Source organism: Gobio gobio (genome assembly GCF_949357685.1).
Source record: "Gobio gobio genome assembly, chromosome: 8".
NCBI lineage: Eukaryota > Metazoa > Chordata > Actinopteri > Cypriniformes > Gobionidae > Gobio > Gobio gobio.
This window is the reverse complement of record NC_137114.1, coordinates 24,089,180-24,105,762: the sequence shown is the minus strand read 5'-3', so window position 1 is coordinate 24,105,762 and position 16,583 is coordinate 24,089,180. Positions and strand designations below refer to the sequence as shown.

General features: G+C 40.5%; 1 protein-coding gene across 1 annotated transcript in view; it reads right to left on the bottom strand.

The window, feature by feature from the left end:
* Positions 1-16,367, bottom strand: part of crppa (CDP-L-ribitol pyrophosphorylase A) — a 47,771-nt gene extending 31,404 nt beyond the window's left edge. Inside the window, exons 1-7 of the mRNA XM_079823715.1 lie at positions 15,841-16,367; positions 14,905-15,178; positions 12,538-12,687; positions 7,845-7,949; positions 7,370-7,415; positions 5,841-5,929; positions 474-554 (exon numbers count right to left, since the gene is read on the bottom strand). Of these exons, the coding sequence (XP_079679841.1) occupies positions 474-554; positions 5,841-5,929; positions 7,370-7,415; positions 7,845-7,949; positions 12,538-12,687; positions 14,905-15,178; positions 15,841-16,073 (978 nt within the window). The 5' untranslated portion in view covers positions 16,074-16,367. The remainder of the gene's footprint in view (positions 1-473; positions 555-5,840; positions 5,930-7,369; positions 7,416-7,844; positions 7,950-12,537; positions 12,688-14,904; positions 15,179-15,840) is intronic.
* Between the last annotated feature and the right edge of the window lie 216 nt (positions 16,368-16,583).

The window sequence follows — 16,583 nt, the reverse complement described above, 5'->3', positions numbered from 1 at the left end:
AGCGCGTATAGGCTATAAGAACAGCAATTAACTGACCTGTATAAACTGTGTAAAACATGCAGCTACTATAGTGATTCTGGGCATCTATAAACACAGATAACTGCTCCTGCATCTCTCTGTGTGCCTGCAAACTGCACTTGATGTGACTGACGGGGCGGAGTCACGTGAAAACCGAAATAACCGACATGGGAAAAATATGTCGGTTAGAGGTTCTGAATGTCGGTTTCGGTTATTTTTCGATTAATCGTACAGCCCTACTAGACTTACTAAGTAAAGTCAGTAAAAAAGGAAAGCTGTTTCAGAGAGAGATCAAGTTAGTATATTTTGATTCAAGATTGTAAGACAAACCACTTCGGAATAATATTAACAGAATCATTCACAATAAAACCAGTTACATGCAATAAGAAAGTCATTTTTGATTCATGTTGAGTTTAAAGTGGAATTACTTGTGCATGTGTCTACCGTTGACGTACAGATATGTGAATGAAGTTTCGGGTTTTGGACAGGTACTCCATATTACTCTCCTTTCCACTTGAAATGACGTCTGTCTCAATCTGTGAAAAGGAGAAAAGAGCCTAACTTCAATAAAACAAGCAATATTAGATTAGATTAGATTAGATTCAACTTTATTGTCATTACACAAGTACAAGTACAAGGCAACGAAATGCAGTTTAGGTCTAACCAGAAGTGCAATAGCAGCAAGTGCAGGATATATACAATGGTTGCGTAAGTGCAGGACATAAAAATGTTCTGAATATATATAAATATGTATAAGTAGAGAGATGGTTATTACTATAAGTAGAACTGAATTTACAGATGAATATATACAGTGAATAAATATACAGATGGCTATTACTATAAACAGAATTTACAGGTGAATATGTACTATGAATAAATATACAGATGGCTATTACTATAAACAGAATTTACAGGTGACTATGTACTATGAATAAATATACAGACGGTTATTACTTGAACAGAATTTTACAGTTAGAGGTATACAATAATATGTTAGGCTAATATGAGGAATATAGCAGTGGATTAAGTTAGTACAATAAATTATGGACAGAGCTATCCGAAAGAAAGTGTAAAAGTGCAGTGGAAAGTGGTTGCATATTCCAGTTAGAAGTACGGTGCAAAATGCAAATGTAAACATTGTTACTGTAAATACAGTCGGCAGTGCAGATGAGCATTATCCAGTTACGGTATGGTGGTGCAGAATGCATAAGTAAACAGTTGTTACTGTAATAAACAGTCAGTAGTGCAAATAACAAAGTGAAGGCAGATGTGAGGTAGGAGAGTTATCAGTTTATGAGGGAAGTGGATCAACGGGGGTTTGAGTTCAATAAAGAGACAGCTCTGGGGAAAAAACTGTTCTTTAGTCTGCTGGTCCTGGTCCGGAGGATCCTGAAACGCCTGCCGGAGGGCAGGAGAGAAAACAGTCTGTGGGCTGGGTGAGAGGAGTCCTTGAGGATGCTGCGAGCTCGATGCAGGCAGCGTTTCCTCTGGATGTGTTCGATGGCAGGCAGTGGAGTCCCTGTGATGCGCTGGGCAGTTTTCACCACCCGCTGCAGTGCCTTGCGCTCCGCAACAGAGCAGCTCCCATACCACACTGCCACACAGTTGGTCAGGATGCTTTCTATTGCGCAGCGGTAGAAGTTCACCAGGATGGCCGAGGAGAGCTGATTCTTCCTCAGTGTCCTCAGGAAGAAGAGGCGCTGGTGAGCCTTCTTGACCAGGCTGGAGGTGTTGGTCGTCCACGACATGTCCGCCGAGATGTGGATCCCCAGGAACTTGAAACTGGAGACACGCTCAACAGCCATTCCATTGATGTGGATGGTGTCGTGTGTGCCTCTTGACTCCTTCCTGAAGTCCACGATGAGCTCCTTCGTTTTGGTGGTGTTGAGGAGCAGGTTATTATCAGCGCACCATGTGGCCAGGTGCTGGATCTCCTCCCTGTAGGCAGTCTCATCGTTGTTGCTGATGAGACCAATCACCGTAGTGTCGTCCGCAAACTTGACGATGGAATTAGTTCCATACACAGGCTTGCAGTCGGAGGTGAAGAGGGAGTAGAGAAACGGACTTAGCACACAGCCCTGTGGTACACCAGTGTTGAGTGTGATGGATGTGGAGCAGGTGGATCCTGATCGAACATTCTGGGGTCTGTCAGTTAGGAAGTCCAAAATCCAGTTACACATTGAAGTGTTGATGCCCAGGTCTCCAAGTTTGGCAATTAACTTGGATGGGATGACAGTGTTGAATGCTGAGCTGAAGTCAACAAACAGCATGCGTGCATAAGTGTTTTTACTGTCCAGATGGGTGAGCACAGAGTGCAGTGCCATGGAAACGGCATCCTCTGTGCTCCTATTGCTGCGGTAGGCAAACTGGTGTGAGTCCAATGTGGATGGTATAGAGTCTTTTAGGTGTTCCAGGACCAGCCGCTCAAAGCACTTCATAATGATGGGTGTGAGTGCTACAGGGCGGTAGTCATTAGGGCACCTCGGGCTGGAGTGTTTCGGCACTGGCACAATGGAAGTGCGTTTAAAGCATGATGGTACAGCTGCTTGGGCGAGAGACAGGTTGAAAATGTCTGTAAAAACCCCAGCGAGCTGCTCCGCACATGCCCTGAGCACACGTCCAGGGATGTTGTCTGGTCCAGCAGCCTTGTGCGCGCTGATCCGGCTCAGTGCCTTGCAGACATCTGTGGTGGAGAGTGTGATTGGTGGGTGGTCAGCTGAGGGTTTGAGCTTGGTGGCAGTTTCTCTGTTGTCTCTTTCAAAACGAGCATAAAAGTAATTTAGCTCATTCAGGAAGTTGACATCAGTGGCTGCGGGGGTGGAGTGGGGGGGTTTGTAGTCACTGATGGCCTGGATGCCCTGCCACATGCGTCGAGGGTCAGAGTTGGAAAAGTGACCCTCAATCTTAAGCTTGTAGCAGTGCTTGGCCTTTTTGATGCCCCTCTTCAGGTTTGCCCTGGATGCGCTGTAGGCTTGTGCATCTCCTGATCTGAAGGCAGTATTGCGTGACTTCAGCAGGAGTCGTACTTCCCTGTTCATCCAAGGCTTCTGATTTGGGTATGTGGTGATCTGTTTCTGGGTTGTAACACTGTCGATGGTGGTATTGATATGATCCAATACTGAGGAGGTGTAGGAGTCAATGTCCGTGTGAGCGCCACTGGTGGCTTGAGAAGCAAACATACTCCAGTCTGTGTTTAGAAACCTTTCCTGGAGTGTGGAGTCTGCCCCCGCAGGCCACACCTTGATGGTTTTCATTGATGGCTTCACGCGGTTGATGAGGGGTGAATATTTGGGTCTGAGAAACAAAGAGAGGTGGTCTGACTGTCCCAGGTGGGGGAGGGGTGTCGCAACGTAAGCTCCGGCCATGTTTGTGTAGACATGGTCTAAGGTTTTGTTTCCTCTGGTGTGGCAGGAAACATGCTGGTGAAACTTGGGTAGCACTGACTTTAAGTTTGAGTGATTAAAGTCACCTGCAACAATAAACGCAGCTTCCGGGTGATCAGTCTGTTGTTTACTGATGGCTGCGTGAAGTTCTTTCATAGCAAGCTTGGCATCAGCATCGGGTGGAATATAAGCTGCTGTGATAATAGTGGAGGTGAACTCCCGCGGTAGATAAAACGGTCTACATTTAACCATGAGAAACTCCAGGTTAGCTGAACAATGACTCCCAACAATAGCAGAGTTTGTGCACCAAGCTTTGTTAATATAAATGCACAATCCACCCCCTCTGCTCTTCCCAGAGCCATCTAATGTTCTATCCGCCCGGAGTGTGTGGCGTCCCGCTAGCTCGATAGCGGTGTCCGGTATTCCGCTGTTTAACCAGGTTTCCGTGAATATTAGGACGTTACAGTTCAAAAGTTTCTTACTGTGTGTGATGCTGAGTCGAATCTCCTCCATTTTGTTCACTAGCGACCGTACATTGGCAAGGAAAATGCTGGGTAAAGAGAGCCGATGAGGAGTAAGCGTAAGTAAAATATCACAATCACGGCAGAGAAAAATATTATTTATTAAGGGCTAATGACTCATCTCTTTTAATAAAAAGCAACACAACCACAGATGCTCTACATATGAAATCATATAGTCCTCATATCAAATCATATCCTGTACATGGCCTTGTCGAATGTCTTGTACAGAGATGAAATAAACAGAAATAAACAGAAGTGTTTGGCACGGGCTCGACCTTGACGAGAAAATTGGAAATATGAAATGGCTATTGGAAACACATGCAGGGACTTATTCGCTCTTGAAAGATAACCAACCACGGCTTTAGATGAAAACCAGTTCGCTCCGAGCTGTGGATTTACAAGATCTTTTCGACATCTGAACCAGGTTGGGCTGTTGAGCCCACACGAGATGCTGTTCGCAGGTTATTTGAATGGTGGCAGACCAAGAATAATCGCTTCATAATGACCAACAAGCCACACACTTGGTCCTCATTAGGCGTTATAGGTCGTGCAAAAATTCTGGAAATGCTTTCATTCCCACACATTTACAAACAATTAACCTTTCTAATCATTCTTAGGGATTTGTAAACTATACAAAAAGAAAAACATGTTTTTACCGAGCAAGGAGTTCAATTTTAACCGCAGTTACGTGTTGGGAATCATGTCGGCTCATGTTGTGGCTTAATCCGAGGTTGACGTAGGAATACATTACAGTCAAGAGTTATGCAGTATCACAGAAATGCCAGGATTACATGTAGTCAATGGAATTTTATAGTCTCCGATGGATTTAAAGTGGAAATCGTGTGAGATTTACTTATGTGGCTTAAGATGATATATACACTACCTACATGCTCTCAGCTCTGAATTATCTTGAATTACCGCAGCTGAGGAATGTGAATATCACTCTCAGTCATATATGAAAGGTCCCATTCGCGATCTGCACCTTATGGCGCACGGATTCAGACCTTAATCCATTTCCAAGCAAAAAGTGTTCGCCCCTAGTGAACACGAGCCTTTGATGAAAGTAGACGGCAACCCGTTCCAGTTCTTATCTGCAGCATACACGGGTGTAATTATTACATCTCGCTAAAAGGATCGTCTTATCACTCTCTGTTGTCCTTTATAACCAAAATGCATAGCCAGGGCCAATCGTACCACCTGCATGCCTGGAACGGGCTCAACTCGAGTTCCACATCGCTGTAATGGAGACACTGTAATGGGGATTATATTTACCACATGGCACAGGGACAAATTCAGTTCCTCATCTGTAATCTCCTGCTTTTCTTTCATCTCCCTCGAGTCGTAGGAACAGCTCGGGAGAACTGACCCCGGCCGGCACCTGGGGGAGCGGCAACGTCTGGAACCAATCAGCCGTACGGGACGCTGGGTGCTCTCATGTTTGCAACATTATCAAGAGGAGGACATGTGCTTGATGAAGAACTTGGAACGGCTACAAAGGAGGATGGGCTTCCATCGCACGGAGCCCGAACGAAGCACGTCATATTTCCTTTTTGTCAGTGCACTGGAAGATGAATCTCCTACTGCGAGAGCTAAAAGGCGAAGGCATGTCTCAAGCTGGACCGGCTCCAAAAATCAAAGTGGAATAAATGGGAAGGTGGTCACACTTGTACAAGACACCTTATCCATTTCAGCAATTACATCCAATGGTACGGCAAGATTATGCTCAAGCCATCTGTGACTCCTCATGCAGTTGAGGGCAGGTGAAAGCTTGATGGGGAGGAGGGGGGGTTGTAGGAAATTGGGGTAAAGGGAGTCGAGATGGAGATGGATATCTTTACACAGCCTAATACTCAGTGCATTCCTAAGCAAATAGTATTTTAACTAAACCGTAAGAAGAAGGATGTCCTTTTCAACATACCATGTTCAGATTTTTCTGAAGTGTTTTGGACAACTCGATGGCTTCTGCTTCAGCTCCTGCAATGATACACGCTGACATCGAAAGAGTCTCTGAAGGGAAAATTAAAAAAAGGTTTCAAGACTAAACAGATAAGAAATTGCCAAACCGAGTATATTTAATTTAACCTTAGTCACTGTTATTTAACCTTGTTTGTAGTGTTGGAAAAGCTACTCTGAGAGTGTTGGTCAGCTAAACTAAAAGCTCAAAATATTGAAGCTACTTAAGAGGTCAACATGGGTCAAACCCTAAAAAGAGAGTTCACATGGGTCTACAGGAGCCTCATCTTAAATATCTTCAATACGACTATACAATAATATAGTGTATATAGTTTAATATAGTTTATCTGGAACAAAGAGGTTCTAGGCAACTGCATTAAACTTGAAACAATTTCATCCAAAGACAATTAAATAAACTAGGGGGAAAAAACTGGATCAAAACATAGTGACAAACAGAAACATTTCAATAATTACAACAAAACAGTGTAAAAGTGCCGGACTCATTTGACTGGGTCAATAATTTTCTTGAAAAAAAATTATAAAATAAAATAAAAGCTATGTGTTCTTTCTAGTGAGTAACTTCCTAAAGGAACCGGATTTATGTAATGTATTATGTAATGGAAAAAAATACAATGTGCAATAAATGTTTAACACTTCAGGCAATTTAACTCAAGTACACAGGATGTTCATAAGCTTCTATCATACTGAAAGCTATCGAAGTTAATCAAAGGTCTTAGAAACAAACCTTGCATTCAAACTCAAGGATAAATGGCTTTTTCCCGACCTTTCTCCAAAGGTAAAAACAGAGATATAGTGGACTAGGCAAAGGAAAATTTAAATACAGCCAGAGGGATACTTTATTGTAAAGACAGACATCAGAAAGCGGCAAGAGGCCCAATAAAAGAGGCCAAGTTTGAATTTTTAGGCGATTTGTTGTTTTATTCCACTTAGGTTGGCATTATGGAAATGGGTTACAAGCCAAGAGGAGCTTAATGCACTGATTGAATAGACAGGGTCATAATCTTATTAGCTGAGTGCATGAAAACGTTTGAACCACCACATACTGTATTTAAAATGGTAAAAAATTGAAAGTTTTGTCCAGTTCTATGATTTCTGTCCAAACCAGAGAACCGGCCCCCTCCTGCGTGGTCAGCTCATATCTTGCAGGTCATAATAGGTCACTTTTGTAATTTCTCTTAAAAAGATTGTTTGTATATAAAAAGACAGCATGTAGACATCTTGAAATGGCGGTTTGCTTCTGTGGTTCACAGTCTCTCTTTGTATATTTACACACAATTTACTAACAGTTTGTTTTTGCCCAATGATGTCTCTAACTGTGGAAAACAATCTATTTTGACTTGCCCAGTTCGAATGTATAATCAAACAAGACCAACTCTGCAATAACAAAAGTAAATGGCAATATTGTATTCTCAGCAATGACTAAAATCGGTGGCCTGTGAAATATTTATTTCTTTACTGCACAACTTACAATACCTTTAATAATAGCCTCCGCAGCTGCTAGATCTCGCTTGTATGTTACCTACAAAAGAGAAACAGTTATAAGGACTATACAAAAATAACTGTTTGTGCTTGGTAGAAATGTGTCATAATGACTGAATATTAGGTTTGTGGTTGTACACATTGTTAAGAATGATTTATGGTTTGTTACAATATGCATACACATACAGTGAGGTCCAAAAAGCCTGAGACCACTAGTGATTATGCTTCTACTTTTCATTTTGCTGACTGAATACAAACTGTTTAATTACAGTGGATTATCGGTATAACAAGTAGAAACAAAAAATATAAATTCATTTTTGAAACTCTAAAATTCTAGAATCTGACCTTTTTTCTAGGTTTAAATGGGGAAAAAACTCGAACCAAAACATTTTTCAATGCAGTCTCAGACTTTTGGACCCACTGTTTATGGTATAAATTCTATATGACAGCGAAACTTTTTATTTCTTACTTTCCACAGAGTCGGTGGTCCCTCTATGAGCTTTGCATTCGTGCCACAGTACTGCAGGGCCAAATGTAGGCACTCCGTGCCAAACTCGAAGTCAGATTCACTGCACTGCAAAAGATCATTCAGGACAAAAAAACAGAACAAAATGAAACAAGAAGCCCTCCAGTTTGATAAATGCTGCACTACAAAGAAATAATTTTCTTCCTCAGTATTTCTGTCTTGTTTTCCAGTACAAATATCTAAACATTCTTTAATTTACATTTTACATTTACTTGAGAAGCTTGATGAAAACAGCAGCATTTAACTAAATATTTTGCTACCAAAAAGCGGTGCAAGGTCAATAATTTTCTTAACATAAAATAACAAAACCTCATTTGATTGAATTTCTTTTTTTAAAAATAAAAATTAAATTAAATAAAAATAATGGTGGACTGCAAAAAATTTGTATTTTTGTCTCGTTTTCCAGTACAAATATCTAAACATTCTTAAAACAAGATACATTTAAAATTGTCTTGTTATGTCACTTTTTTCCCCCAAAAAATCTCAATTTAGTGACTTTAAGGTTAAAAGAGAAAAACATTTCTGCTAATGAGGTAAGAAAAACAAATGTAATTTAAAGGGATTAGCAGACATTTTAAGCAGAAATTTGCTTAATTTTTATATATTTTTCAGAAATTAAGACTTGTTATCTTGTGTTATTTTGCTTCTCAAGTATTTGTATCTTAATTTAAGAATGTTTAGATATTTGTACTGGAAAACAAGACCAAAAATATTGGGGAAGAAAATAATTGATGATATAAATCATACAAATCTCCAGTCAAACACTTGTGTAGGAATTAACTTTTGAGGCCATGAAAGACATCAAGCATCAAGGCATGTGAGATCTTTGTAAAAAAAAAAAAAAAAAAAAAAAGTCCCTGATTCTGGTAACACATTGAAAAAGCTGAATAGAGTTCTTGAAGCGAATCGCTCTAAGACAGCGGTTGGATTACACAACCTAAATCATGCCACCCGAGACGTTAGCAGAGCAATATCTACAGCAATATTTCATCCTGGGTGGAGGGGAGAGCTTCGCTTACAGGGCTCTGTGATTTCAAGGCAAATTAAAGGAGAAAGTCCTGCAATCATTTAACCTTTGGCATTTTTCCCCCTTTTCATCAACACACAGCCAGACCCTCGCGGGGTTGGATGTCTCTTCTTTTGTGAAGCTCAAGCTCTCTGAGACTCAATGGGATGGCATGCTGAAATGGCATCAGTCATTTCAAGGCTACCACAGAGAGGGTTTTGACACATGGCCGTTGGCTACATCCAAAAACCCTCACTCAAAACACCCACCTGAAATAACCCCCATTGTAAAAAGCGTCAAACGCGCCGAATACTACATAAAAAAGAAGTATGGACTGTCTTATGTCACATGGTGGCAGAGTCTCATAGAAAAGTGGGTTCAAAAAGCAAGGAGAAGCATATAAATCTTCGCAGACCCTTCACTGTTGGGGTTGGAGAAGAAAAGCCCCAGAAGAGCCGGGGTGTCAGGTAACACCCAAGCGGGCTTGATATTACCCATTCTTCAGATTGCCTCATCCTCTGTATTTCTCTATGTCATGGTTTTATCTTTATTTAGAATTAATTGAGGACGGACAGCTGCGACTTGACAGAGAAAACTCACGCTAATGTTCCATACCACAGCCAAAAACAACAGGACTGTGAAATCAAAGTTTTCCAGAAGCAAAGAATTCGGCACCCAAAAAATGGTCCTCTCAGCAGCCCTATAAATCTCAATGCTTCTTTTTAACACTTCTATCTGTTACTGTTATCAGAAGTTTGACCAACAGCATGATCAAATCCAAAGATCACAAAGTCCAACAGCAGTAAATGAGGTAAAATGCACTCCACCTCCATGAGAAACTTTAGTTTGGATGAAAAAGCACCATTTCTGTGAAAGCATTGTTTGAGTTGATCTTCAGAGAAAATACTGCAATAAAACTGCTATTCTGCAGTCAGCTATGTAACTTAGGCCAGACTAAACCATTATGATTTATTCTTTTGACACACAACACACTACCATGGGAATAATAATAATAGTAATAATACTCAAGTCGCAGTGCCTTAGAGCAGAAGAAACTGTGGGTTTATGCAAATCTCAGGTACAATGAACAAAAGAGGCAAGTTTCTCCAAGATTTGACCACAGAGACTTACTTTATCACAGTGAGGTAATTGTTGTTGTAAGCGCCAAACACATTGGATACTACATTAAAAAGAGTCACATATTGGGTTCAAAACTCAGTGAGCAGTAAATACAGTGGGGAGAAAAGTATTTGATACACTGGTGATTTTGCAGGTTTGCCCACTTACAAAGCATGTAGAGGTCTGTAATTTTTATCACCGGTACTCTTCAACTGTGAGTGACGGAATCTAAAAATCCAGAAAATCACATTGTATGATTTTTAAATAATTAATTTGCATTGTATTGCATGACATAAGTATTTAATCACCTACCAACCAGTAAGAATTCCGGATCTCACAGACCTGTTAGTTTTTCTTTAAGAAGCCCTCCTGTTTTCCACTCATTACCTGTATTAACTGCACCAAAAGACACCTGTCCACACACTCAATCAAACAGACTCCAACCTCTCCACAATGGCCAAGACCAGAGAGCTGTGTAAGGACATCAGGGATAAAATTGTAGACCTGCACAAGGCTGGGATGGGCTACAGAACAATACACAAGCAGCTTGGTGAGAAGGCAACAACTGTTGGCGCAATTATTAGAAAATGGAAGAAGTTCAAGATGATGATCAATCTCCCTCGGTCAGGGGCACCATGCAAGATCTCACCTCGTGGGGCATCAATGATCATGAGGAAGGTGAGGGATCAGCCCAGAACTACACGGCAGGACCTGGTCAATGACCTGAAGAGAGCTGGGACCACAGTCTCAAAGAAAACCATTAGTAACACACTACACCGTCATGGATTAAAATCCTGCAGCGCACGCAAGGTCCCCCTGCTCAAGCCAGCACATGTCCAGGCCCGTCTGAAGTTTGCCAATGACCATCTGGATGATCCAGAGGAGGAATGGGAGAATGTCATGTGGTCTGATGAGACAAAAATAGAGCTTTTTGGTCTTAACTCCACTCACCATGTTTGGAGGAGGAAGAAGGATGAGTACAACCCCAAGAACACTATCCCAACCATGAAGCATGGAGGTGGAAACATCATTCTTTGGGGATGCTTTTCTGCAAAGGCGACAGGGCGACTGCACCGTATTGAGGGGAGGATGGATGGGGCCATGTATCACGAGATCTTGGCCAACAACCTCCTTCCCTCAGTAAGAGCATTGAAGATGGGTCGTGGTTGGGTCTTCCAGCATGACAACGACCCGAAACACACAGCCAGGGCAACTAAGGAGTGGCTCCGTGAGAAGCATCTCAAGGTCCTGGAGTGGCCTAGCCAGTCTCCAGACCTGAACCCAATAGAAAATCTTAGGAGGGAGCTGAAAGTCCTTATTGCCCAGCGACAGCCCCGAAACCTGAAGGATCTGGAGAAGGTCTGTATGGAGGAGTGGGCCAAAATCCCTCCTGCAGTGTGTGCAAACCTGGTCAAGAACTACAAGAAACGTATGATCTCTGTAATTGCAAACAAAAGTCTCTGTACCAAATATTAAGTTCTGCTTTTCTGGTGTATCAAATACTTATGTCATGCAATAAAATGCAAATTAATTACTTAAAAATCATACAATGTGATTTTCTGGATTTTTGTTTTAGATTCCGTCACTCACAGTTGAAGAGCACCTATGATAAAAATTACAGACCTCTACATGCTTTGTAAGTGGGCAAACCTGCAAAAGCGGCAGTGTTACTGAACATAATTATTTACATAAACATAATATAATTTTTTTTTATACATATATATATACATATGAACTGTATTGTGACACCTTTCTATCAGAACCAGCATTAACTTCTTGAGCAATTTGAGCTACAGTAGCTCGTCTGTTTGATCGGCCCACACAGGCCAGCCTTCACTCCCCACGTGCATCAATGAGCCTTGGCCGCCCATGACCCTGTCACTGGTTCACCACGGTTCTTTCCTTGGACCACTTTTGACAGACACTGACCACTGCAGACCGGGAACACCCCACAAGAGCTGCAGTTTTGGAGATGCTCTGACCAAGTCATCATCACAATTTGGCCCTTATCAAACTCGCCTTAATTTCTTACACTTGCCCATTTTTCCTGTTTTCTAACACATCAACTTTGAGGACAAAATGTTCACTTGCTGCCAAATATATCCCACCCACAAACAGGTGTCATGATGAAGAGATAATCAGTGTTATTCAATTCACCTGTCATAATGTTATGCCTGATGCCTATATATATATATATATATATATAGAGAGAGAGAGAGAGAGAGAGAGAGAGAGAGAGAGAGAGAGAGAGAGAGAGGTTATAAAAAAATTAACAGTGCATAAATAAAAAATAAATAAAATAATTTATAAATGTATATATATATATATAATACATCTATATAAATATTTTTATTTTATAACAATAGCATATATAAACATGAATATCAAGGTTGCCAATATTACAATAAAAGTCAGTGTGGAGATGTCAAGGTGTCTTAAGAGTCAATCTTAATGTATTTTGCACATTGAAAATGAGGTTTATGCTAATAAATGTGTCTGGGTTGCTCATACCCGCTGGTAGGCCTGGAAAATAATGTCATAAAGAAATCCTTGAGGCATTTCACTGGCTCTGTACTTCGCTCTCTCAAGCGAGTGGTCCAGGTAGCCTTCTGATGTGGTTGCAATGACCGTGGACACCAGAGGACGTATTGCGCCCGAGGCCTGAAAAGAACAAGAAAGGTGGACAACAGGACAATTAAAAACATGCCCTGTGAAAATCTGTTTATTCGCGATTACTAAACATTGGTGCAATTGGGTCAGGCAATGAATCACTATCCTTCTCATATTCTTATGAGTGTTTCATAAACATCTGGGTTTTGCTTTCCAGCCCTTGTCATAGCCTTGGAGAGGAGATTTTAAAGAAAATCACAGAAATCTTGAACTTTGCGTATCAAAGCCAGCAAAAACATTGCCGAAACATCTTATCCGGTTTCATGCTGCAAGGAGTAGTGCTGAGAGGTGTCAACAATATGTTTATCTTAGTGATTTATGGACATTGGAACAGCCCGCAATGCAGTCAAACCACAAATAAAGCAGGATTTCTCGTTTTCTGCTGAATTATTCTGTTCCTGATACAGATTTCAATATATTTACCTTGGAGGGACGAAATATTCTGTAGATAGGGGATTCTTGCTCTGTAGCATATCTGAAGAGTCATAGATATTAAAACAGATTAACTTTTTGGAGTTTTTTCATGTTTATTATATAAAAGTAGTGTTGTGAAATATTACAACAATATTAATATTAAAAATATTAATATTACGGCCCTATGATTTCCGCGATGCCGAGAACGTCACAAAATTTGGCAATTTTTGTAGGGCTGTACACTTAAAATCACAACATGGATTAGTGTTTGTCTACTGGTTATTCAATTACAATTGAGCACACACGATTCTTGTAGACATGCTTTTTGATTATTAAAATGTAATTAAAACAGAAAAGACAGAATTCGGAAAAAAATAAAATTGAATTTAAGAAAAATAAACCATATGCAGTGTAGGGCCCTAAAATGTTTTTGTGTGTGTGTGTGTTAAACTTAAAGGTGCAGTGTGTAATATTTATTTATCTACTGACAGAAATGCAATAGATAACTATGTTTTCAGGGGTGTATAAAGACCTTACATAAAGAACCGTTATGCTTTTATTCCCTTAGAATGAGGCATTTCTACCTACATACACCGCGGGTCCTCTTACAGTGAAGTCGCCATTTTGTGCCGCCATGTTTCTACAGTAGCCCTAAATGGACAAACTTCTCTACAGAGCGCTAGTAACTCTCTGCTGTCTCAGATGACATCTTTGTCCTGTGTTGGCCACCGTAGCTTCTCTATGTGTTCGAAAGAGAGGGGTAAGCGGTGGGCAATTGCAATTCACAACCTCACCACTAGACGCCACTAAAAATTACAGACTGCACCTTTAAATTAACAAAAAAAACCTTTTAATTAATTAATAAGTAAATTGTACAAGTTCCATGGTTATATGCTTTTTGATACTAACATTTAATTTAACCATTACATCTGTGAAAATGTTACGTCCATCAGCTGCGAGTGCCCTTGCACGTCAGCAGAGGACACTGTTTCCACCTACACTACACACATCATGGACTCCGTTTCCCACAATGCTTTGTCTGTTATCCGTGTATTCATGTGCAGCTGTGTGCCATCACCTCATTGTCTCTCTCTCCATATATCCCTGGTTGTTTGTCTAGTTGCTACAGCATTACAAAAAATAACAGACTTCATACGGCATATGCAATGCAGTCAAAAACCATAGGAAGCAGGACTTCCGTCTTCTTATTCTGTTCCTGATTTCAGTGTTTACCTTGGAAAGGTAGACTATTCTATAGGTAGGGGATTCTTGTTCTGTAGCATATCTGAAGATTCACAGATATTAAAAAGAGTTTCTTTGATTGGAGTTTTTTCATATGTATTATATAACAGCTTCTCAGTCAGCTGCACGTATCTCTGAAGCCTTCATCAGGAAATCTCCTTCAACAGCTTTAGGTAGCCTGACTTTCACTCACCCCATAAATTTGACAGGCATTTGGACCGTGGTACAGCAGATTATGGGAGTGTTCAGATAGTGAAGACATTCATCACCACAAACATTTCAGGGAGTGTTTTAAAATGAATTATTCCATATGGCAGGCACACAATTTAATCTTAATTTTGTATAATTTACTTCAATTTATGGGTTGTTTATATTGTAGCATAATTATATTTTGGGCAAAGATTAACAGAGGTTTTAATTTTTTGTCTTCAAACCACCGTTACACATAATCCAAAACTAGATAAAGAATTGATAATACAAGTTTACGAATTGTTAACAAGCTTAAAATGCCCTGTTTTGAAACACAATATAGATAAAGAAGCAAAAACAAACCCCTTGCTCTTTAGCTGCTAGGGTGATTTTCTGCAGAAGATCTTCTTCCACAAAGGGACGTACGGCATCATGGACGATGACCACTTTTGGTTTAGGTGTCAATGAGTCAGTAGTGTTACTGAAGACCTGAAGTCCGTTGAAGATAGACCTGTGTCTGGTGGTTCCCCCGTGGACTACTTTTACCTTTGAGTGATTAAATTTCCGCACAATATTCAGCATCAAGTCATGATTCTCCTTAGCAACCACAACAACAACAGTTCCAATCCAAGATAATCTGCCAAAAAAAAAAAGATTGAACAGGTTTCATTTGTCTAGTTTTAAAAAAGACAAAACAACAATGTGACAATGAGACAAGGAACAAATTGTAAGCATTTTATTTTATTGTTATTTTAGTTTTTTTATATGCGAGTTCTACATATTCATGTTAATCTTTTATGGAAGAACAGGACAGAGACCAATGTAATTTAATATCTTAAGATACTTATTTAGGTGATATTTGTTATACAGTGTGGAGGACGTTTAAACAAATGAATTACAGCAGCTCTAAATTGATGCTTTTGTCCCTGAAAATTGAAGTGACAGCTTTTTAAATATGAAACTCACAGATACCTTTTACATCACAGTGCAATTTATTAAATATGCCAAGTCAATGTCAAGTGCTTTTAGCCTTTCCCAAGTTCTGCAGCATCTGCAGATGTTCTTAATAAGGATTGAAAAGGCTGTTCTGGCCAAGATCTACATGCAGTAGGTGTCCTTGGACTGCTGCCTGTTTTCTGGGAGGAAAAAAAGTCCCATTGTCAAACTAATGGACGCAATTGGGTACAGGCATAAGGATTTATTGTTATGCTGTTTTCATCTCCTAATAACAAACACCGTGTCAAGTAGGTTAATAAAATCAGTTTTATGAGTTCACGGACAAGAAATGGACAGTCTCACCTCTCAAATGCTTGAATCGTGTAGCTTATCAGAGGTCTGTTAAGAATGGTGCAGAATTGTTTCGGTGTGGGCAGTCCCATCCTCTCTCCGGAGCCTCCGGCGGGCAAAACTACAGCTACCGGGAAATCCACCGCCGTGCGTCCGAGCCGGTCCGCGTTCCGCTCGGCGTCGAGTGTGAGTAGACAGCCGGGATCCAGAGGCCTGTCGGAGGAAGAACAGCGCTCTTGCTGCATTTCTCCGGCGTTTTAATAAGCTCCTCGCTTGCAGCAACCGTGTTCATGGAAAGAACCTGTTAACCGGTATTCTGATTTCTATGGGCGGGTGGTTAGCGGGGATTTAGCAGTGTTTTGCGGCAATAATGTAGCAGCTTATCCGCGGTTATCAGACTGAGCCTGTCATCCACTCATCATGAGACTGCTGCAGCTGTGAACTGATCTCATTGTATGGCATCATTTAATGTTTGTTCAAATGTATAAAATACATGCACAACTGGTCAACGGACCTTTTTCACATTTCCGGGTTTCTCTGAAGCGGAAGTTTCTTGTAATTTGATGCAGGGTAATATAATACAAAGTATAGTGTTATGTGTAGCCTATACATATACATACATACATTACATTTAAAAGCCTATCGCCTACATGCATAAAAAATAAAATAAAAAATCTAAACAAATGGTCCATCTTAGCTATTTTATTTGTTATGACTCATAATGACTTTATAGTGCACATTAAAACACTAACAAT